Source organism: Pagrus pagrus (genome assembly GCF_965226575.1).
Source record: "Pagrus pagrus genome assembly, chromosome: 7".
In the NCBI taxonomy this organism is placed as follows: domain Eukaryota; kingdom Metazoa; phylum Chordata; class Actinopteri; order Spariformes; family Sparidae; genus Pagrus; species Pagrus pagrus.
In genome coordinates this window covers 4375898-4400534 of record NC_140191.1, presented here as the reverse complement: position 1 = coordinate 4400534, position 24637 = coordinate 4375898, and the positions used below count along the sequence as shown (strand labels likewise).

The following is a 24637-nucleotide window of genomic DNA, read 5'->3' as shown; positions in this document are numbered from 1 at the left end:
ATAACTTTAAAGGGAGTGTGTTCCTGTTTTTTGTTGTTGTTTTTTTTCATTACTGCCAGTCTTGTTAAGGACAGAAGTAATTCACCTACATGAAAAAAAGTGGTGTCTTAAATTAGCCATTGATTTTTTCCTCAGGTGTCACTTTGGTTAAATGCTTTGTGGTTGGGAGTTTTCTCTCTCCAACCTGGAAATTGACAACAGTCACATAATCTATTAGTCTTCACACACAGATAGACAGAATAATGCTTCTTTTTCACTTCTACTGTGTAAATTTATGACCTGAAACTCTTTTTCTGCCAAGAAATAAGCGATAAATGTTGAGTTTGAGTGTGAAAAATCAACATTTTCACGTCATATGCAAGCGACAGGAAACACTGCCAAGAGAAGAAAAACTGCAGCTCGTAACAACAAAATGTTTTTATCTCATGATTCATTCGGTAAAACATCTGGAAAGTGGTGATAACTTTGTTTTCAGAACTATTTTATTACAGAATTTTTGCTATTGCCGATCCCATCCCACACATGTGAACCTCGACAAACAAAACTCAGACTGACCAGATTCTTTTTTTAATGCTCAGATCGAACAAAAAAAAACAAAAAACAAATGAAAAACAGTTTAAAATAATTAAAAAAAAGAGAGAGAGAGAGAAATCCAGGACAGCAGGCCATATCTGACGCACTTCTTTTCTTTTTATCTTGAGACTAGAAAATACACGTACAATTTGAAGCAGCAACAGAATGAGCCTGATTATACAATGAACACTATTTTTTTGTCATAACATGGATTTTTCTTCATCACATTATAAAAACTCTAAATATTTCTTATACCTTTTCTTTTTTTTTTTTTTTTCTTCCCAAAAACAAAATGGCAAAGCAACGACTTTCAAAGCAAAAAATATACACCTCATGTTCGCCTGGAACGTAACAGAAAACAAAAGGAAAAATCAGGGAAATATTTGACTTAATGTTTTTTTTTTTTAAGCTTTTTATTGTTTTAAGCCAATAAAATCACTTCTATTTTTTTTATTTGTTTATTATGTTGACTGATTGGTTGCTGTGTCCACTTAAACTGTACATGAACTGAACACCTGAATGACAAATGAATGACTGCTGCTTTCAGAATACAAAGAAAAAACTGCTGTTTTACAGTGGATGAGTTATTTTACAGCGGCCTGTAGCTTTATTGATTAATCCTAAACACCGGCCGTTTCACATGTGATGCAGAGAAGAAGAGTATCCATCGAGTGCCGGAGTCTCGTCTTTGCTAACCCACGAGGTTGAGAGGACCGTCCAGTTTTATGTCGTTACAGCAAAAACACCTACACGATGAGATCTACAGTTTGATTGGACGAGGGGCGGAGATCGTTGACGGACAGGAGGTGCTGTGCTCAAACTGGTGGCGAGGCAGTTTCTCACTGACGGGAGCTAAACGTCTCTTTTATTATCACGTCACTTCCTCGAGTCTATAATCGTGTCACTTCACCATTAAAGTATCGTTACAATACGTTGCCAGTATTCGCTTGAAATGAGCATGAAGGTACAGTAACGGCTGTTCGAGGACAAAACTAAAAGGACAGTCGAACAAAAGTGATCATCCTTCGATTTTGCAGGAAGTCTAAAGATTCAGTCCGTGGGTGACGGCGTGAATGAGCCGTTGAGTCCTTGTCTCGCCGGGTCGCCACATGCTCCAAAAATCATAAGAATAGAAGAACAAAAACAGAATGATCTCCACATTAATGTACAAACATAAAACAGCGGTAAAAAGCCAACCACATAGCGAGCCCCTGGCAGGTCAACGCCGCGCCGTTCCTGTCCATAAAGTGCACTCTCCATCCTGCTGTGGACGTCAGAAAGAGCAAAGAGGAGGATGTGTTTATGTGAGAGAGACGAGAGAGAGAAGGGAAGCTCCGCTGCATGTGTGTGCTCAGTCCTATCCCCGGAGCGACTGCGAATTAGAGGACACGACAGTCTCAGGTGTATCGATGGAGGAGGCGGGGGAGGGGGGAGGTGGAGGTGTGTGTGTGTGTGTGTCAGTGTGAGTGTGTGTGTGTGTGCGTGTGTGTGGTTGTGGGGCTGACGTTAATAAACATAGCCCTCGCTGTAGGGGTGCGGCTGGCAGTAGGGCCCCTCCTGTACGTAGGTCATGTTTTCGTCAAAGTGCGACAGCGGCACCGTGTCCTCCTCGTTGATCTGCCGCTCCATGTCCGTCTTCAGCACCGGCCGCTGATTGTCGGGAAACGCCATGGAGAACAAGGCCTCGGGGTCGCACACGAACTTGTAGACGTATCTCTCGCCGGCCACCTGCGATGGAGACGGACGAGACGAGGAGGGAAAAGAAATGAGTCAGACATTTTGGTTTTGACTTTTGGTGGCAACAGTTCCTATATACATAGTCCTAAATATATAAACTATAATCACATCTATTTACACAAGACTGGATACAAACATTTGCAAGGAGAACACTTGAAATTACAGGCAGACTTTCTCCAGCAAATACAGTCGTTCATCTCGACCCGTCAGTAGCTGAAAAGGTTGAATATCCGTTTGTCATCACGAGGCAACGACTTCTTATTTTTTAAGCTCATTTTTCCAAACACACACACTCAAATCTGTGCAATCTTTTTGAATTTGGACTATTATCAACGTCAAGCTACAAAAACAGCTTCAATTCAAGAGTGTTTCAAAAACCAGAAGCAATCAAGGCGCCGCAGACATAAGGAAGGAAATATATATTTTAAAAAAACACTTATTATATGGCCAACATGTTTTGAGCACTAGGTCTTCATCAGGGATTCAAACAACACCATGTGGCCTCATCTATATAGTGGCAACGGCCAATCAGCTGCAATCATATGACCCAGATAATGATGTACCAGGTGAATCAAATAGCAGTAATTAAAACCAATGAAATGACACAAAACAGAATATAGACTGTAAAACACTGTAAACAAAGATGGGAGAAACAATTATATATACTCTGATGTGAAACACCGACCTGATGAAGGTAAGACAGCACAAACACACAGTAGTGCAAGGAGTTTTAAAGTGTGTTGGACTTTTAGTTACACAAACATCTCTGCTCTCTGAGGGCAGATCTGTTTTTCTTCTGTAAGTTTCTTCTTTTAAGAAATCAAGTTTACTAACTTTCCCTCCTAAACACTGTAAGTCAGCTCCACACACTGAGTTTAACCACGCTGCATTCTTGAAGGATGAATACAGACACTTAATTTTTTGATGTGTTGTTGTTGTTACACTATTCACTCACAATGCATTGGACAAAGAAAATGGAGGAGCTGCTCACAGCTGGAAAAAAAAAAATTATAGATGGAGGCCAAACAGCTTCAGCAACACCTCAAAAATAAATGTTTTTGTTAAGTTAAACTCTCGGTGACGTTTTAAAAAGATGCTGTTCGATTGACTGAAGTATTGTATCAGTCCCAGTTGGTATGAAACAGATCAATATGTTGATTTGTTGTACAGTAACTGCAAAGGAAGAAGGGCCTCAGAAAACAAGACTGTCACTGCCGTTATCTTCATCAGGTTCAGCATGTTTGAGATGCTCCACCTCTTTATATAAGCTAGCAGAAGCCCCTCCTCTAACACAGCTGCTATCAGTCAGTTTTTCTCATATGTGAATTTGAGTAAAGATGCGTTTGAGCGAAGATGAACAAAGATTCGGATCTCATTTAATCCTGTAGATGCTCTTTATTTTCTGTTTTCCAACATTTCTTTTACCTTTTGCATGATTCCCTTCTCGTAGTAGTAGCGCAACGATCGGCTGAGCTTGTCGTAATTCATCGCCGGTCGATTCTTCTGTATCCCCCATCGACGTGCCACCTTAGTACCGCACAGACAAACAACACAACGGCAGTCAGTAAACATGCACAGAGAGCAGGATGCCAAAACACAAACACACACACACACACACACACACACACACACACACGCTCGACCTGATTTCCTGACAAGACGGTTGGCGGCAGCTGAAATGTTAAACAAACTTATTAATCCATATTTTCCTAATAACCGTAATTAGAGTGCGTCCAGCCTGAGCAGACCTGACCAGGGATGTGTTCATTAGGAGCTTGTCACACACCCAGCGGAGGAGGCAGCAGATGTTACAGCACCTGTCTACCAGACCACCCACCACCCGGCCTTGCAGTGCAAACCCACAGCGCTCTCCTCAGCTTCTCCTCTGCTGAGTTTCAGTCCACATCTCATTTTTCCTCTCCTCCCTTCTCTCTTTTGTTTCATCTATCCATTTTTCTGGGACCCCTTCACCCAAAAAAACAAAAATCTCTGTGACCTTCTTTCTTTTCTCTCTCTGACATGCTACACCTGCCCAGTGAAAAGCAAGAAGCCGCTAGCTAACGTGTGTCCGCGGCGTCCCAAAGAGAGCTCGTTTGGTCACCTGATGGCATGAATGGGCCCCCCTGTTAGCTGCAGCTGGCCCGTGCCTCTACACACCGTCGGGCAGCGTGGACCTCTGCCAGATACCCCTCTATCTCCTCCCCTCCGCACCCCCAGCCCCCCCCGCCTGCACCCTGCATCCTCCTCCATCCCCCAACAGTGAGCAACAGTGACTGAGCCCCACTGTGTGTGATGTGGGCGCACACACAGACGCAGCCTCTGTTTCCATTTTCAAAAGGCCCAACCGTCAACATGGGTTATATTTTTAGGAGTATGTCCTGTGAAATATTTAGCGGGGGCCGGCCTGAAGGGTCAGCTGGATGGATGTGGCTGAGGACAGAATAAATAAAAAACTATAAAACAAACCCAGCCTCACTGTCAGATCAGAGAATATTAGCTTTTTCCCACTTTAGATGTTGACCTTTGACATTGTCTAATCGTTGCAACCATTTTTTTTTGCTCACGACATACTTAAAAAAAATCCACGTCCTCCAGGTACAGGTATGATTGTTACAGACTGCTGTGATTATTTTCATTTTTCTATTAATCCTTTTGGTTATTTTAAATTTGACTAAAAAATGTGAAAACAGAAAACTGTGAAAAACGTCTAGCAGTATTTCCCAGAGTTCCTCGAGTTAACACCTTCAAATCTCTTGTTTCATTAAATCACAGCTCAGCCAGATTTTCGGTTTTCACATACACGAAACTGAGAAGAGCAGAAAGAAAACTGACATTTGGAAAACTGTAATGGCTAAAAGAAGATTATGAAAATATAAGATAAAAAAATGGTAATATAAGTCTGATAATGTTTCCCTCACCTCCTCTGGCTCGATGAGTTTGAACTCCATGCCGCGGCCGGTCCAGGCGATGAAGTGGGAGTTGGACGGGTCGTCCAGCAGAGCCACCAGGAACTGCCAGAGCTGCAGCGAGCCTCTGCGCTGGTACGACGGGCCCTCGCGGTACAGGCCTGACTCCTGCTTGATGTCGCCTGCGGGACACGTAACGGACCTTTTACCGCATGGTGTTTTCGACATGGCTGCACATGGAGTAGGTTTCAAGGTGATGCTTTTAAAGGATTCGGTGGGAAGACTCACCTTCAACCTTTTCCGGCACCACGCAGGTATCATCGTAGAAATGCCTCACCACTTTGTCAAACATACAACCTGCAACAGAAGCAGCGTTTGTTAGAATATTGAGTGAAAATCCAAAGTGCACCATCACAACATTCACGCGAATCATCGCTGGTACCTTCAGTCCTGTTAGTGTGAGCCAGATAGCCGTCTTGCCGTAAGTAGACAGAATGGCAGCTAGGCACTTCTGCTGAAAGCCAGGCAAGAATGGGAGAGTGGGTGTTAAAGGGCCCGAAGGCAGCATTAAGAACACTATCTCAGTTATCTGAGAGCAGTCAAAGCCTGTTCACTCAATGCACCACTGGCTCTGATTAAAGAATATGCCCTCCGGTGTCGGCACCGCAATGGCTCCCAGCCACAGGCGAGCTCACTATATCACACTGCTAATACACGCTGCGAGCGTCTCTTCCACTCAGAGGAAGATTTACTACCGAATGAAACACGTCTCTCGTGTGAAAACACAAGCTGACATGATGTAAGTTTTGTCATAACGTGAGGGCTCAAGATTATAAAGCTGCTCAGATCACAACTACACGGACCTGAAGGAGCTTTCATGAACACATGAGTTTCTATTTTCACAAGTTTCCTTTCTGTTTTTTTCTTTGAGCACTTCTCACGAGGTTCAGGTGGGTGTGGCTCGGCTGGAAAAAGGTTATACACCAAGATTTAGCATCATTTATATATACATGGCAGTTGTTTGGTTGTTTATGTTGCAGAGCTGCTGTCAATCGAATCCGATCAATGAAGCAGACTGGATGAAATCTTTTGTTTTAATAAAACCTGCAGACAGGAATGGAAATTGTACTTTTTACTTCGTTACATTGCGTCACATTTATTTGATGGCTTCAGTTTCCAGCTGCAACATTAGTGACATTAAAGGAATCAACAATTACTTTCCAGTGAATGAGTATTATCCAACAGAATATTTCTATACTGTAGTACTGCTACTTCTACTTCAGTAAAGGATTACAGTTCTTCAGTATCACTACTAGAAGCTCAAAGATGTTTTTTGATGTTTTCAGGGGCTTTAAAATCAAATAATCAAAATATTGGTGTGACCTTCACTTTGTGTTACGTTGAAGAAAAGTCTGGTCTCTGTTTTATTTTAAGCCCATTTGGGTTTTGAAGTCGTATTTATTTCCTCTCATTTAAAATGTTTTGTACCTATAATGTGATTAAAGTCATTTAACTACACATGTCTGATCACATAATTCTCTAAAAATGACTTTCACTTGTGTACAGAAGCCTGTATTCATCGGTTTGTTTTTACAACACTGCTCACATTGACTCGTCCATTTAGCGTATATGTCAGAGCCTCCCACAACACAGACATCACGGCCGTGGCTTGTGATCAAAAAAACAGCCAAACAGGTTACAAAGTGAATGTTCAATAAACAGACTGAGGCCCTTCATTTAGGCCCATAAACATTTCTCTGAACTTCATCAAAGTAATGGGCTTGTAGAGGAAATTGCTGCTAATGAAATTACTCGCTCCCCTCCCATCCTTTCCAACAGGCCTGCTCCGGTCAACATGCTCCTCTGTGACTGATGATAAATTCACCCTGATGCTCCATCTTGGATGTACAGTACCGTACAGTAGTAGCAAGACTGTGACCCAAAATATACCTAACTTTTTTATTCATTATGTTTACAATCTGACCTTTACACTGTGTATTACTGACTGCGTGGGACAAAAAGAAGCAGCTTCAGTCAATGAAATGTACATTTAACATCCTGACTGGTGGAGAAACAGACAACAAACTGCTCAGCTTATTGATTTAAAAATGACTTGATAACAATGTTGATAAATAATTGTTTGTTGCCGATTTTATATCATAAATTAAATATCGTTTGGTTTTAGTGTTGGCCTTTTGAACTGGCAAATTGTGTCCAACTCACAAACATATAGCAGGTTAGCTTGTTAGCTCGGTTAGCCATGCAGCTAGTGGTGCGGATCGGGAGCTCGGAGCACCAGTGGAGTGTTAGAGTTTACTCTGCTAGCACAGCAGCTTTGGACTGTTGGGGGGAGGAGGTTTTCAGGCCTGGGACCGGGGACCCAGCAGGGACTGAACACAGCCTCCGAGACCTACAGAGGCCAGTTTAACGACGGGGAATACAGTGACATAAAGAGGCTAACAGCAGGGCTCTCAGGGACGATGAAGACACAGCAAGTTCAGGTGGAGACAGAAGAAACATGAAGCAGGAGAGGAGAGAGACGTCGGGCATCAGTCAGCGCCCGCCTGCAGAGGCCTGAGCTATGTTATCAGACTAGGAGGACCTGAGCTAGCTGATTAGCATGCTAACTTCAGTATGCATCTCTGCAACACAATAGACATTTTTCACGTAACATCACAACTGTTATTTCTCACCATTCTGCTGATAGTTTCAGTACATTTTTGAATCTTTTAAACGGGCATTTTAACATAATGCACCTCAGACAATGAAATGTTTGATTAAACATCCGAAATAATCTTCGTTTGCAGCTTTGGTCTTGAGACTTCTGCTAATAGGCCACAACCTGGCAGCTCGTTTCTCAAGAAATTAAATGAATTAACACTGAATCCGGTGTTGTTAATGAGCATTTTGTGACACTCAAACACATCGATGGTAAAGTGAACTTGCACTTTTTTTTTGAGCTGCTGTGAGGAAAACAAAGACAGCCGAACGTAACAGAGACCTGAAGGAGGCCCACAGTGTTTTCCTAGAGCTCATTGCCTTGGGAAGAGGCTGCTTTTCTCCCTGACTGGTCACACAGACTCTCCTCCAGCTCTGCCTCTCCTGGGTCCTCTCTGTCCGCCTTGTGAATGAACACAGCAGTCCGGCGTATGTTCATTCATGTCCTGATGTAGCCTCAGGCTCTGCAGAGGCCGCGGGCTGATGATTAGGTCCCTTTACTCTCCAACTAAAGGGAGCGGACAAGCGTGGGAGGGCGGATTTTGGATTGTGACCAGGCATCCACCCCCCTCTTTTCTATTAGAGCTCCACAGGAAATGGCGACTGGCGCAGACACCCGGCCCAACCAGATCCCCTGCCCTAATAATGGGCAAACTTAATAAACGCCACCCCCTCCTCACATGTCTTCTCCCATTCCTGAAATGATAACGCTCTGGCAGAAGGAAAAAAAAAAAAGGCTGCTGTCGCTTCATGGCTCTTACTTACCAGAGTACATCAAAGTAACACACAAACACCCATGCAACGCCGCCGTTGTGTCTCACCTGAGTCGTAGGTGAAGTCTCTCGGCTCCTGTTTGATCATCATGGAGGCGGGGTACGTGTGGGGTAGCGGCGCCCCCATCATGGCCGGATGCTCGAACAGAGGGTCGGGATACTCCTGCTTGAAGCCTTGAGGAGGGAAGGGGATGTTGGGCTCTGACATCTGTCTGTGGTAGATGGGCCGTCCGTCCCGAGCCATAGTCGGCGGGGAGGGGAACGAGTGGCACGGCTCGGAGAGCTGACGTCGAAATCTGCGGAGGATCAGAAAAATCAGAGGATTCATTAACGGACAGACAAGAAGAGACAGAAACTTAAATTTGTTTAGTTTGACCTTGTTTGCTGAAGAAAATGCCAAGTAAGGACAACAGAATACATATGACGTTACACTATTTAAGTTATTTAGTTAATCTGATGTATATAAATCATCTAAATATGTTTCTGAATAGTGTAAACACAAAGGCTCACTTACAGTACGAGCTTCCATAAAGGATGAATGAAGGCTATGTGAGGTGGTTGAACACAACTAATTTTCTTGATTATCTGATGAATCTATTTGTCTGTAAAATATCAGATGCTCATCACAATTTCCAAAACATCTTCAAATGGCTTTCTTTGTTCAAAACAAAGACAAATTTCACTTTAGATTCACATCAGACAAAGAAAAGTGGAAAATACTCGATTATTATACGATTATTTCAAATTTGCTCTTGAAAAATGTCTTAAATGATGAACTGAATAGCTGATGTTGCTGAGCTCCAGAAGCTTGAATCATTTTCCCAAACACAAGGAAAAAAAAACATTGGAAATATTTGTCTATTAAAAACAAAATCTGTTTACAGCACGCTGAGGCTGTAAACCTTACATCCACCTCTACCGGGAGAATATAATGATGATCTAAGAGGCCACATGGCAGTGTACTGATTTTAACACTTTAACACGCTTACAAACCTGATCTGAAGAAAAAAATACACATTTTTCTTGTGAGGTTTAGAAACAGCTCTAACCAACAGAAAAAGAGGAATCTAGTCAATCTTAGCAAAGTAAATAACAAAACTACTGTAGCTTTCTGACACTCTGACACTCTGGTGACCAACCTGCAGGTCACAAGATGATTAACAGGTGAATAAAGCAGAAAGTACTTTGGATGCTACACAGAAATAAAGGCCTAACTATTTTTTAAACTTGATGACTGGATGCCAGGAAAAACTGAAAGAAACCCCCGTCTTCATTTCATCTTCTAATAATTATTAAATATAACAGATGTAATCAGTGATGATGGGTCACATGATGGGACTTTATCTTAATGGAAAAAATTGATATTTGTTGTTTATTATGTTGAGTTAAATGTCAGATTTGTGCTCTTAAAAGCTGCAGTAAACTGAATAATTGAACATCAAAATAGTCAGAGATTCGTTTAATAGTTGACAAGCTGATCGTTGTAGCTCTGGTTGGATCCTCCCACTCAACCAATGAGCTTCTCCTGTAACTAAAACTCTGATCTACATCTGCTGCTGTGACCTTATTATAATCAGTTTCGAGTACGACCGCCAGCTAAAAGCCCCGCATGTAAATGTGATGTAAATGTGAAAGGCTGCGGGCTGCTCTACCTGTGGTCCATAGAGTAGGCGTTGTCAGGGAGCGGCTGTGAGGACGGTATGTGGGCGTAGGTCCTATCTGGTTTGGGCGTCGGGGCCGCCGTGGGTGAGGCATGATGGAGGGGGGACACGGGGGTGCTACAAGGGGGCGTCACTGGGCTGGAGGGCTTCATTCCTGCAGGCTGCTTCTGCTCATAGGCACTGCGGTAAACAGAAGATACAAGTTAAATGTGGCTCTGGTGGGTTTGATCTATGAATATATGAGCTTTCATGATGATTGAGCATGTTAGTACAGATTTATCACATGCTTTGTGTTAAATCTTACATGTTAAGGCTTCATCTGTACACGTGTGCGTCAGATTCTGATGTTGACACACTTCAGGTGTGTTTGTCTTTGTTAAATGACACCTGAGCCATACATTATTGAGATGACCCAGATTCTGCTTAAATATGGAACATTTTATAGATGAAGAGAATAAGATATTCGAGATATTAAAGAAGAAAATATATAGTTTCTATTGTTGTTATTTAAGTAACACGTGAGAGAAACATGTCTTTGAATCTACAAATTGTCAAACATAAAACAGATTAAAACTTATTTCTACAACATTAAATTCAGATGGATGGTACTTTAGATTGTTAAATTTGTACTTTTTTAAAGAGAGTTTGGTATCAGTGTCCTAAATTCTCTGTATTATTATAATAATCTTTTGTTTGTCACACATTCGTCTTTCCACATCATTTTTTTAAAAATCATATATTGGCTCAGACACATGCTGACTTGTTTCGATGGATATATTAAGGAACGTCACACCATCTCTTGGCGTACACTGTAAAGTAAAGTCCTGCCAAATGTTTTTCTTTTTTTGTCCCCTATATGCATCTCAGCAGAAGCCACCAGGTGAGGGAAATGAATCACACACATGATTCACCACTTATGAAACAGAGTTTCAAGACGACTCTCTGCTTACAAGGTCATTATCCTCTATGAGCTCGCAAGCAGCGTGAATGTTGTGTATCACAAATCAAATCAGCAACACGGTGCCTTGTATTTACAGTGCCTTGGCTTCTGGTACATTTTATTTGTGCGTTTCTAAGTCATTTTCAAATAAATAAAAAACACAATATTATGCTGGGTTGAACAATTGAAAAAAAGATTTACAACAATTGATAATTCATTAAAAAAACATCCTGAAAATAAACTGATGCTTGGTCAAAGTGTAAATACTCGTATACTCTATCTAGTGGCTGTACTTTCTTTTTAATGTTGCTGGTGTAAAACTGTCAGAGAGTCGTCCTTCATGGAGACATTTCAGGTCTTGTGGAAGTTTTTAAGTGTTGCGTCGGTGTCGTGCGGCGCCCACCTGATGTTGTACGGGCACTTCTCTCCATACTGGAGTTTGAAGGGCCGTTCCTGACTACAGTTGGAGCTCAGCTCTGAACACGGGCTGTGCAGCTCCCTCTTGATCTTCAGCTGCAGTCCGTGGAAAGCCACTACACCCAGAGAGGAAGGAAAGATGGAGAGAAGCTAATTTAGAGACTGAATGAAGAAGAAATGTGGGTTTTTGTGTAGGGATACAGGTTTAAGCAGCGTGGATAAGTATTTACACTATCTGCACCGAAATTCACTCAATAAATGTCGTTTTTAGAGCCTCACTCAGTTTTTGGGGTCAGTCTGATATCGATTAACTACGCAGAATATATTACTGTATATGAACACACACTTTTTGCAATGATATCTTAGAAGTGGTGATCAAAAACTTTTACATAATGGAGACCAGATATCTTCACCTAGTTCACTTCACCAAGAATTTAATAATCATAAAATACCCCAAGAATCTTTTCCTGCATTAAGTTTGGTAAAGACAAGAAAGTTTTTATTTCGTAAAGCCCTGATACTGATATATATTTGATCGGCCGGTGATATCAGCCAACAAATATATCAGTCGGACTCTATTTGTTTCCTTTTTTTTAGGATTAGAGGCCGTGTATGTTAGTTTGAGCCACCAACTCTGTCCTCAGTTTACGTCACGTCCAACAAAACACTTAACAGAAACAACCAGATTAACTCATGCTGCCTCTATACCTCTATTATATCATACTCTGTATTAAACAATAGGACAACACTGTCTAACTCTTCCTCTTTGTCACACCAGCTTCCCCCAAACCAGAAAACAACCCTCCTGCAGTGCAGATACCAGGTAACAGACTTGTATGAACGTGCACCAGGCCATCGCTGATTAAGAGAATTCACGACGGATACATTAAAGCATTCATCCTCCAACAGATTTGACATCTCAGGCCATCACTTACACGAACAACTCACTTCAAATCTCATTTGTTCAGCCTTTTTCCTGACAGGGACTCTGTTAGTGAAATATGACAATCATAAAAGCGTGTGTGCGGCGAGCTCCTATAAATGCTCTATCTGCTTTCAGCTGGCTGTCAATACGTTCCAGACGACAACAACAAGGCTCATTGATCTGAAGGGGGGGGCCCTGCGCTCTCTACCTATGGCCCCACAGCGAGCCTGGTGCATCTGAGAGGCTGTTAAGTGCCTGATCAGTCCTGATTAACATCCCATCATCTCAAGTCATGATCAACGCTAATCCAATTGGCTGCGCTTCTGACGAAAACCCAGTCAGTCAGAATGAAGTCGGGCTCAGGTTGCCTTGCTGATCGCCGTCTCACCGCGACTGCACACAAAGCAGCGACGAGGCCGTCCCACGGCGCTCTATCAAACACGATGAGAGAGGGCCGCTGGTGGTTGAAGGGGATGATTTTTGACATTTCAGCCTGAGAGACGGCGTTAAAAACAGAGCGAGCTGAAATTATGAACGGAGGAAGACAATCCATCAACTGCTGGTCCCACTGAAGTACAAACATTTAAACATTTGACTCAAATGTGTGGTGTGGGAATATTTTTCTTTCCTGCGAGGAGCTGAGAGAGGAGGATGTTTTGGGGAGTTTTCTCACGGCTGACTGACAGCTGCCGTATGAGCAGGGGTCGATCTGCCAACACCCCATCTGACGCACAGCAGAGCCCCTGGGGGACGGGCCACACGGGCCCGGCATGACAAAGCTCAGGGGTTGTTCGCAGCCCTCGCTGGGGGCCCGACCTTTCCGGGTCATCGATCGGAGGTCAAAGAGACACTTCCTGAGGGGAGACCTTTGACGACGCTGGCATGGCAGAACCTCGTTAAAGGCTTACGGAGTCAAAACAATACCTCAGTTTTGCTTGTTGAGATCACAATCAGTGTCACTTTAATTACCTGTTACAACAAACACACATGTATTTCTTATTCTAAGTGAACTCCCCCGTCTCCTGGATGCTAGACTACATTTCTTTTCTCTATTTTACACTGAATCAACATCAGTTTTATACAGTATGTCAATTTATTCTGAAACGTTTGAGCGATGGCGATAAAAAATGCTTTGTTTAACTGTCAGCGTCACAGCAGCCGTTAACAGCGGCTTCACGTGTGCTCCAGCACAGGGACCTTAAATTAGAAATGGAAATGTCACAATAGATTTCGTCAGTGGGGTGCCAAGGTACACAAATCAATAGCGAGGGCATTGCCTCTGACTAAAACAGAGACTTCCTTTTTAGTCCAGAATGTCATGCCCATCACTGCTTGATTGCTCTCATTATCTACATATTGATTAACCGAGATGGTAGGGTGTTTAAAAGAAGAAGCAGTTAGAACAATTACTGGGTCTATTTTGAATGCAAATGTTTGTTTTTTTTCTTCCAGGGCCATTAAGTGAAATATTGTGCAATTTTCTTTGGTCTTTGGTGAACAGAATCAACAGAAATCTGTTTCTAAATGGAAATAAACAACGTGGCCACATGTTGAAAACATAATTCTTGCGTTCGTTTCAGCTTCAGGAAAGATTCAGTTGATCCGGATATGACACTTATTGATTTTTCTTCCCTTTGCAAAACTTGCTATTTTAATTTTAGCTCCCATTTTTTTCTGGCAATCCTTTTGTCGCTACATTATCAAAGATCTCTTGGCTCTGAACGTTGTGTATTCTCAGGTACAAATTGTGTGTTTTGGCAGAACCGGCGCCTACGTTTGGCAGATATTTCTCCCGTCCATTCATAAAAAAACTACAGGTCTTTTGGCAACAGCGAAAAACCTTCCATTCCATTTTCACCTACTGTAGGTGCTCGCCTTTGCTGTTAAATGACGGAGGCTCAGATCTGCTGGTAACGTGTGGCCTCATTTTACACCTCCTCTACTCCTTTCGTTTCCTGCTAAGTTATGCTAATGGTAAGCATCTGTGTTGGAGTTTGAGACAAAGAAAAATTCTCCTTCTCCTCCTTCAGCCTGAGGACACTTTCGCTTCGAGGCCGCTCTCATGCTGCTTCTGTGCTGCATGGATGGAGAGTGCGAAGTCGACATTGAGGGAAAACTGCCATAGATTTCTTGAGAGGCGATAAATCCGAGGCCATAAAAATATAAAATAACACTTTCAAAAAAAAAACCTGCCCTTCTGACACAGTCTTTGAAGCGACTCCTCAACGCAGTCTTTTCTTTCTTTTCACTCCTCTCCTCCTATTTCACGTGCTTACACCCTTTTTTTTTCTCATTCTAGGTCACAAAAGAACAAAATACCAAAAAATATAAAAGTGTAAAAATACTGTTGCTTTCATACTGCAAGTAAACGTAGAGCTGAAAGTGTAAAAATCAATTTACATGAGGTAAAAAGTAGCTAAATCAAAATAGAAGAAGAGCAAAGATAGATGAAAAGTATTAAAAGTATTATAAGTATTAAGGGTTTTTTTTTCAATTCAATACATGTTCTATATTTAACTGGATTTAGTTTCCTCAAAATACGAATCTGGAATTAATTAAACTCATGTCAGAATATTTTACAATGAAAAAAAATACCACTCCTGCAACACCAGTTGTGTCTTGTGCCAGTGCTGCCAACTAGGTAGCAAACAATTAGGCTAACAACTCTTTGTGGCTAACATTTACAATGCTACTATCAAAGATATATTTCAGCTTTTACAGTCAAGTTAAACTAATTAACTTTAGATTTGATCCAAATTGAATTTCATACAAAAATACTTTACAACCTTCCAGTTAATACTTATTACAGAGTGACAAAATTTAGCCTGCAACAGATTTTATTTTCTAACTTTGCTAAGTTCGACACTTGAGCCAGATTGTTGTAAGAAAAAAAAAGTACAAGTAAATATACTGACTTCACAAAAACAGGTAATTTAATTATTTTAAAGGATAAAGCTGCTGTTAATATTTATTTTCTTATTGTCAACAACTCCCATAAAAAGATATAAACCAACAATACAGCCCCAAGTGTGTTCACTTAAAGATGTACCGTAAATCTTTGAAAAAATGGTCACAAATATATCGATTTTTTTTTTAAATAAGGCTACAAAATTTCTTAAAACAGCTCTGCACTGTAGTTTGTAGAAAGAAATAACTCAAAGAGTGGTGAACAATGTATTTGTGGGAAGTGTTTTCAGCTGTGATTGACTCAAAAATAAACCACAGTGTCTGAGTTCACTGTAACAAAAGGACACTAACCAGTGAGCACAGAGCAATGTGATATATCAGCCTTTGGTTTTGGTGTTTTCATGGTATTTTATGATAAGAAGGAGAAAATATAGCAAAGTTTTACTTAAATTCCCCCCTAAGCTGCTTTGTCGTGACATTCAGTACATGTAATTAGCTCCAGTCTTGCTCGCTGCCCTTCTCTCCTCACTCTCCTCTCTTACAACTTCTATCTACATCTCTTTTCCACCTCCATCTCTCTATCTCACCGTCCGTCCCCTCCATCTCTCGGCTCGGTGAAACCCATATGGGAGAGCTGCCGGCTGGGATGCCTGCTCGAGCGCCCAACCACGGTGCCCTCACCCTCCCGCCATCTGTTAGTGCCTCTCCAGTCTGCTGCAGGTTTGCCAACAGGACAATTCAGATGGTCAGCAGTCTCCTGCCACCGTGGCCACCCACCCTGGCTACCTCTGAAGGACAACGGGACAGTCTCGGTGACCTCTGGTTCGCTACTGTACACCACGCCGCTCCTCCATGTTGGATTTTAGGGTGAGCTAATTCACACCCAGTGGTCGGGTTTTTAGTTCACTGTTGTGGGTTCTGGACGATACGAAATCGAGCCGGATGAACGGAAATAATTTGAGAGGGGGGGAAATATTTCAAGGGCATACGGGAGGACAAGATGGTTTTTACACCTCCACAACTGTGGTTTACTTTATCTAAGCTCGTCTTTACTCAGTCTGTGGAGCAGAAGTTACAAAAAATGGCTCCAATAAACTAAATCTATTAAAAATATTAAACAGCCTTTAAAAACTACAACAAAAGTTGCAAAATCAGGGTACAACTATTAAGATTTAAATGCACACATAAAGATAAAGATTGTTTTTCTGTTCTTGTCGGCCTGATCTCCTCAGATTTCAAGGTGTTTGAGAATTGAAGGCAAAGAAGAGAGAGAAAAAACTGACCCCCCTCCGGTTTTTAATCTAGGAAACCACCAGGAACCAGATCGAGGATCTCAGGCTGTCATCTGGCCCACGAGAGGTTAAAAGGTCTGTGATCTAGTTTAATGCCAGAACTAACCCAAATATTTTCTTTGACTGCGAAAAATCTTTCAATCTACTATAAAACTGAGAGGCTGTCGATGCAGATACGACCTTTTTTTTCTTTGTTCTTAGTTACGGATCCTCACTTCAAGTTTGTTTCCAGGTTAAAGGGCGTTGAGGACATAGGGAAGACTAGTTTTGTGTCTTTTCTCACAGTTTCATGGGCGTTTTGGCTCATCGGAAAGACATGTGCTCGCACCGGGTCCCACTGAGCTCCACTCACTCCATTTCTGTCCCCACCTTGGCACTACTTCCTCCAGAAGTGGCCCGTGCCAAGTCACCAGTCACTGTGTGCAACCACCGTGCACAACCAGGTACGACTAACTACCTCGTCCTTATTACTGCGAGGGTAAAAATCAGAGCTGGTCAAGCGGTAGATTTTTTTTTTTCTATCATACTCAAAGGGAGTATTATTAGAAACTGACTTTTTTTTTGTCTTGCAGGAAAAAAAATCCTGCTTGTTTTCCTGCTGTAAAAATCCCCACTGAAGACAAACAAGCCTTCAACTGAGGATAAATGTAGTATTTTCTAATATTACACCGCCTGATTTAGAAAATCTAACCACACTGGATGGTTTCTACCAAAGGCACTTTGAGGAAAAAGGTCATCGAGGAGCGTTTTTAAAAGATTTTATTTAAAAAAAAAAAAAAAAAATTCAAAACAGCCATCGCTTGACTGCAGTTTGGCCTTCCCGGGTATAAAAATATCACTTCAACCCCTTTAAAAAAGAAATCCACCACAATATTTTGATGTTTATGCAAATAAATCACACTGCAATAATATCTCAGTGGTGGTGCGAGGTACATGAGCAACACAGGGCGAGAGACATATACAGAGACACACAGACAGAGAGGGAGAGAGAGGGAGAGAGAGAGGAGATACCCCCCCACCCATGCACCTGTCTGCAGACCCGCAAGACTGCCGCAGCTCTCCAGAGAGCACTTGTGCGAGCAAAGGTGAGGCTACTGAGAGACACGGAAAAACACACACCGCCACATGCACTCTCCTCGTGTACAAACGAGACGAGGAGGGGAAAAAAAAAACCCACCACAGATGTTGACACACACACCCAAACACAAGCACATACGCATGCACAAACACACACAGAGACACACCAAGAAGAAAAAAAAAACGACGTGGTCTCTTACTCACAGTTTTCAGTCTGGAAGTCTGGAACGAACTGCTCGTCATTGTCGGGAACTTGAGCTAAAGACACAAGCGGGAGAGAAGAAGAAAGGGAATGATTGTTTCTGATGTTGATGGACAACGCAGCATTGATCACAGCTCTCTACAGTCCAATACCCTCCTCTGGCAAAACAGTCTCCTGGGATATTAGCTCGGCCTATCCCGGCATTGTTTGCCTCTGCTGTCGGTTCAAGAACGCAGCTGCGAAAAAATATGTTTTACAGGAAATCGGGGCACGAGGTAGTTTGTTTTTTATTTGATGCCCGTGTTGAAAATGTGAAACTAGGATTTATATGTTTTAACAGCCTCAGGGTCGTGACAAAAAATATATTTTATCTGCTATTAAATCCTATTTTTTTTTAAAAACTTAAGACAATTAAGGTTATTTTTCTATGAAAACATATTCAGAGATTTAATGTGACATAAACAATTTCGCCACAAGGTCCATTTAGCAGCATTTCTGGAGCTTTCAATCATATCATACAAACTTCCTCAGCAGATGAAGACGCCATAGAGTCGTAATTGTTCAAAATTATGAGCATTTTAAGGGACTTATCGTCAATGTTTGCTTTAATCTAAATACATTTTCTCTTGATTTTAGGGCAGAAATCTTCTTTTTGTGCATAAAACAAGTTGATTTCTATTGAAACGGTTAAAAAAGCCTGAAACAGATTCAGATTTCACTGTTTGTTGGAATAAAATCTGAACTCGACGGACAGGAAATGCACCAAAAATTACAAAATAAATGCACAAAATAACCTTGAGATGTTTTGAGCAATATATTTTCCACAATCTATAAAAGGAAAGTCGTACAATACACCAACGCGAGCCTGCGAGGGGGAGGATATTTTGCTTCAGGTGACCGTCTACCTCCTAATTCCACTTCCTGAGGTCGCCTTGTCCATTGACTGCTCCACAGCCTCGGCTCTCGCTCCTTTGCCAGCAGCCAAGCACCCATTGTTAACAGTATCTAATTGGCTTCTTCCCTACTGGTGAATCCACCTGTACCTACCGAGTCAGGTCTGTTCCAAACGCTTCACCTGCGCCTCAAAACGCCCCTGCACTCGGGCTAATGCTAAAATAATGAAGCCTGCTCCGCTCTGGCTCCAATTAAACATGTACATATTTATATCACACATATTTACACTCGGTGACAGTCCTCCGTGTCCCTCAAGTTCGAACTCTCTCTGGCAAAAAGCAAAGGGAGATTTAAATGTGTCATTAGCACGTCTATTTATACACACAATGGGGTGGATCCTCATTATCGCAGCATCAGTAACATGTCTCGACATGTCTTAGAGATCTTGAACAAAATCACTGATTTTCCATTTTTGCCACTCTTGATATAATCAGGGATGGTTTTTTTTTTCTCTCTCTAGCCAGAGGTGTGAATTGAGGAGAGTAAACAATCAACAGATCAAGAGGAGAAATTGCTGCATATTTTCCAACAATGTCAGGCGGGTGAAGAGGACAGCAAACAAAGGGGTAGAAATGAGTTGACTCTAGGTGCTGCTGCAGTTAAAGCCATCAACTCTCTATTGTGTGCAGGTCTTTTAAATGCATTTTGTATTTCAGCCTGGTTGAATTGCTGCTGATCTGGAAAACAACTCTCCTGTATTACCCCACTCTGTTGTAGGCTTTCTTAAAGGACCATCAGATGACATTTTTGAATAATATGTTTACTTTTATCATATTTTTCCCCCCTTTTTTCAGAGAACAACAACAACAGTGAAAAATACTGAAACGAGGCTGCAAAGAAGCAAGCTCTCGTCTCATGATTACAACACAAGCAAAACTTCAGAGGACCTAACTTGGAAAGGGACAAAGAAGAGGAGAGATGAGAAACAAAAGCAAAAAAAAAAAAGAAAGGCAGCAGAGTCTCTGTGTCCGATAGGAAGTACAGGATGGATGAGTCACCGGCCTCAGTCTGTGAATGAGCCAGCTGATCCCTGCAACAAACTCCTGGGGAGAACGGCAGAGCTGGAAATCTGCCGCCATTCACAAAACAAAAAAAAGAAAAAAAACAAAAGAGAGAGGGACAGAAGGGAGGAAAAAAAGGAGTGAGGATGAAAAAGGGAGACGTTGTAAAAGGCTGCGAACGAGCAGGAGGCCTGAGCAGGAGAGACTATCGGAGGTATTTCCTAAAACCTGCGACAGCTCTGGGTGCGAAATTTAACATCCTGCGTCGCCGATTTCCAAAACAAACTCGGTGTTAACGCCAGAATTTCAAGGTGAATTCGTTACAGAAACAAAAACACAGGTATACTTAAACCTGAGAAATCTATAGAGTGGCAGGAAGAGATGGTTTAATACGTCCAAAAAAAAACCTGAGTGGAGGTGGAAGGAGGGCAGGAGCTGGTTCCTAGGTGTCAAACGTACGCCTGTCAGCTAACGAACCCTCTCAACCTCTCGTTCTCGGAGTCGGAAATTCAGTCGGTCCTCTCATAATTCCTCCTCTTGTTCCAATTACCTGAACTAATAAATCTTAGAAATGGGGGAGGTATTCCTTTTCATCTTAATGGACAGGAAGTAATTCATTAAATCTACAATCTTGAAGCGTACATCATCACATTGATCCATGACAGGCAGAACTGTAATCCTTAACAGTAATACCTCTTATCAGCCGCCCGCCGTCTCTTTCCTCACTTTGGATACTGAAATATTAAAATCGTGTCTTATTCTTTTTTTTTTTTTTTTTACACGCCCTGCGGTGTCCGCCGTGCCAACCTCATAATCTAAACTGCTGCTCAGAGCCGGCTCGACTGCTCCAATATCTGTTTCAAAGCATACTTTCCATTTTTTAAAAGCTTCGGATTGAACGGCGAATTTTCAGATGTGCTGAAGAAGAGACGGAGCCTTATAAATGATGGAGAGCCTGGTTCACCTGTGCGACGGGGGCGAGCCAAAATTTCTCCAGACACTTTTTTTCTCCAGAGGACGTATAAACGATTCAATCCTTATTCTTAAAAAAAAAAGTATTTAAGTCGACTCAATCATTACTTTGCACTCGAGGATTCTGCTTTAAAACTTGAATTATAGCTTCACAAACTGAGCTCTCACTTATATGTTGAGATAGATATTTTTGGGGGGCAGGTCGGCATTTTATCATTGCAGTGCTGTGATAGAAAAACAGAAATTCTGATTATTACAGATTTTAACTGACTGATAAAACGACATATTGTAGGAAAAAGTTAATATTTTTTGCCTGCATACCGTAGATGTCCACGTCTTCTCATAATTTCTAATCATCCTATTTTAATTGAAGGACTAAAAATAACTCCAGAAGTAATTTCACACATTAAAACATTTTTTCACTTGAACTAAAAAGCTGTTTTTTAGCAATTAATGCAAAAATTTTAACATTGAATAATTTGTGTTAATAAATGTGTGTGCATACATCAATAGTCGAGCGTCACTAATGTTACAAAACATCTAAAATTCTTCATTTTTACACCAGTGCTTTGGCACATTTGCAGAGAAAATACCTGCAATTTAGTTTATTTTATATATAAACATACAAAAAGTAGTTTAAATAACTCTTTCAAAGCAATTATGTTCAACTTTACACTCTGTCTGGATTCCTGCCTTTACACCGACAGATCAAATCAAAAAACTACTTCCATGAACTCTGAAAATGTTTTGACCTTAAGCTCTAAAATACCAAAACACTCATTCCACTGAAATATCAACTTTCAGTTTTACATGCAATATTCAAAGCACGCTGCTTCTTAGTGAGATGCAAAATACAAAAAAAAAAGTCAAGCAAAGAAGCCAACATGCACATGCACAGAAGAAACACGGGACAAAGTCAGGAGAAAAAACATGAACAATATTCACCACTGACCAAAACTTCGGTGCTGCAGACACGATGGAAAGAGGACACTCGCGCTTAAATCCTGAAGCATCACGTCTCAGTTAGACCACAATGAGCACGTCTTGCCATTAGAGAAAAAAATATATTAAAAAAATGAAGAAATTGATAAATATATTTAAAAAAAAATGTCGATTTGAGAGGCTGATTCTGGTGGTTTGGAAGTCTGCGATTAAAAAAAAAAAAGAAAAATTATAGATCCATTCTCTTTTTTTTTTTGCTGCCAAGAAATGAAATTGAAGAAGACAAGGTGATGGTACAGCTGGAGAAGATAGAGAGGTGTGCTGAGAGGAGGCAGAGCGAGAGAGAGAGAGAGGGAGAGAGAGAGAGAGAGAGAGGGGAGAGAGAGCAGATGAGAGAGTAAGTGAGCAGGAGAGAGAGAGAGAGAAAGAGTGAGCTTGTAGGCTACAGCAGAGCTCTGGTATAGAGGTGGAGGTGGTGGCAGCGGCGGCTGGCGTGCAGCGCGTTAGCTCCTGCCAAAAGCAGAAGAGACAGTGAGCGTCGGAGAGCCTTCTCCTGGTAATTTGTGATGACACTCTCTGGGTAGAGCCTCCTCGGTCTCTCCCTCAAGACCCCTCGCTCACAGTCTCTAATGTATGCATGACACACAAGGTGCCTCTTCCACACAGGCTTTTAATTGGACTGCGACGCTAGGCAAGTAACTCCAGGCAGCTCTTTTCCCCCCCTCTTCTCCACAACCTATCCATTTTTACCCATCTCTCCTCCTTTTTTTTTTTTTTTTTTCTTTCTTTTTTTTTTGCTTGAGATTTGAAACACTCACCTTCTGCCAGCCAAGTCTCCTGCAGCTGACTGAGGTCCTGGAAGAGCTCTGGATGAGGAGGGTGTGTGGGGAGGTGGGGTGGGGAGAACCAAAGCAGAAGAACAAGGTATTGAAGGCAGTTAAAAAACACAGTCAAAGCCCGGGAGAAGTATCAGAAACAACTGACTTCATTACGGAGGGGCTGATATGCCGGCAGAGCCACTGGGGCTCAGTGGGCACGTGTGCAGCTAATAACAAGTCAATTTGTGTCTCTGACCACTGACAGAGGCTTGTGAGAACCATCACAGGCCGCTGTGTTGTAATTGAGATTCTGTACTTAGCAGCACAGGTGGCCACAAACCAATTGAATTTTGCTAAATGTTTAGGAGCCGTGAAATTAACTTCTCCCCCTGCCCTTCTGCCTACCTTCAGTGTCCAGAGCCAGGTCGGACTTAATGAATTTTCTCTTTCTGTCATGTGCTGGCCTCTGGCAGCTCGTTGTCTTTTCCTGCGGCTTCTGCGAAAATAACACAAAAAAAGGACACAAATCAATTTTTTTTCATCCCCTCACGCTGGAGCAGTGATTGTGTTGTTGGCTGCAGCACACGTGCAACTGAAAGAGCAAAAAAAAAAAAAAAGGGAAAAGAGCCTCAATGAGCCACTCATGGATGCCTCACACACACACACACACACACACACACACACACACACACACACTTTGTAAAGCCTGACCCACGCTGAGGAAAGACCTGTGCTTCACTCATCAGATATGATGTTGTAACATGGTGCAGAACCAGTATAAGTGTGTTAAGGAGTGGGCACCTTGTTTTAGCTGTTTATCTTTGATGATTAAATGCAACTTAAATGGTCCCTGAGGGAGAAATGAGTCTTGGCAGCAGCAGAAGAAGAAGAAGGAAGACAGAGATGAGATCAAAACAAATAGAGAAGAAGAGACATTCACAACAATAGAAGATATTAAAAGATGATGTGAAGATCTTCCAAGTGTTTTGCTTTTTCTTCTGGTCACTCACTTTGGAGTTACAGTAAGGCACTTGCTGGTCGTGAAATCCATCCATTCTGCGCCGCTGTGGCTTTAACTGACGAGCGATCTGCAAAGTCTCCTGTCCGGACACCCTTCAAACAAACGAAAAAAAAAAAGCAGATGGATGGAAATCAGACGTGAATGACGGTCTCTCTGTTTGATTTGAACACCTCTACTTGTTTTCTGGAGAGCGACATCACAGACAAACACCTCCGGCAATGCTGCAAAGTTAAGTTGACAATCTGCAAACGTCGCGCGTAAAAACGCGGAGCGCGCAGCGAAAATGTTAATAAACTTATGGAGGAGGGTTATGAAGTGTGCAGTTACCTAGCGACCTCGCTTTTCATCCGCTTGCAGAGTGCCACGGAGCGGCTGCAGGATCCACACAGTCCCCGGCTGCTGCCTGCGCTTCTTCCCCCCCCGCTCACTGTGTTGCTTTCTAGCGGCTTGGCATCGCCTCCCCGGGGCCTCCCATGGAAACAAGCCGCACTCCCGCTTCCTATTGGTTGTCAATGTCTTTCACTGGATCAGATTGCTGGCAGTCAATCACGCACGGCTGCAGGCGGTAAAGCACCGGAGAGGAGTCAGTCAGTGTGAACACTCAAGTGTCATGATGCGTTTTTTTTGTTGTTTTTTTAAAGTTTGCGATTTATGTTTAAAAGAAGAAATCAGGAGGAAAAACTTGCGCGTAATTTTTCATGCGTTTGGAGTTAAGACTTCAAAACACACATGCAGGCTGCACCTGCACACCCCCTCCCCTCACACACACACACACACACACACACACACTCCTCTCCCGGT

At 42.2% G+C, this 24637-nt stretch overlaps 1 protein-coding gene across 5 annotated transcripts; it reads right to left on the bottom strand.

The window, feature by feature from the left end:
* Positions 1-551: 551 nt before the first annotated feature.
* Positions 552-24593, bottom strand: etv1 (ETS variant transcription factor 1). Of its 5 annotated transcripts, none has more exons than XM_084356491.1 (13): positions 24164-24593; positions 23826-23928; positions 23221-23311; positions 22816-22863; positions 18131-18184; positions 11712-11841; positions 10360-10548; positions 8756-9003; positions 5659-5727; positions 5505-5573; positions 5229-5398; positions 3736-3837; positions 552-2301 (listed from the first exon to the last, which is right to left on the bottom strand). In XM_084356491.1, the coding sequence occupies exons 1-13, from the start codon at positions 24181-24183 to the stop codon at positions 2080-2082; spliced, it is 1515 nt and encodes a 504-aa protein (XP_084212617.1). In that variant the 5' UTR covers positions 24184-24593; the 3' UTR covers positions 552-2079. The 5 variants fall into 5 exon arrangements, with proteins under 5 accessions (XP_084212617.1, XP_084212616.1, XP_084212619.1 ...); XM_084356490.1 differs by having other exon boundaries at positions 5659-5730; positions 24164-24592; XM_084356493.1 differs by lacking the exons at positions 23221-23311; positions 23826-23928; positions 24164-24593 and adding an exon at positions 22008-22098 and having other exon boundaries at positions 5659-5730; positions 22816-22854.
* Positions 24594-24637: the final 44 nt, after the last annotated feature.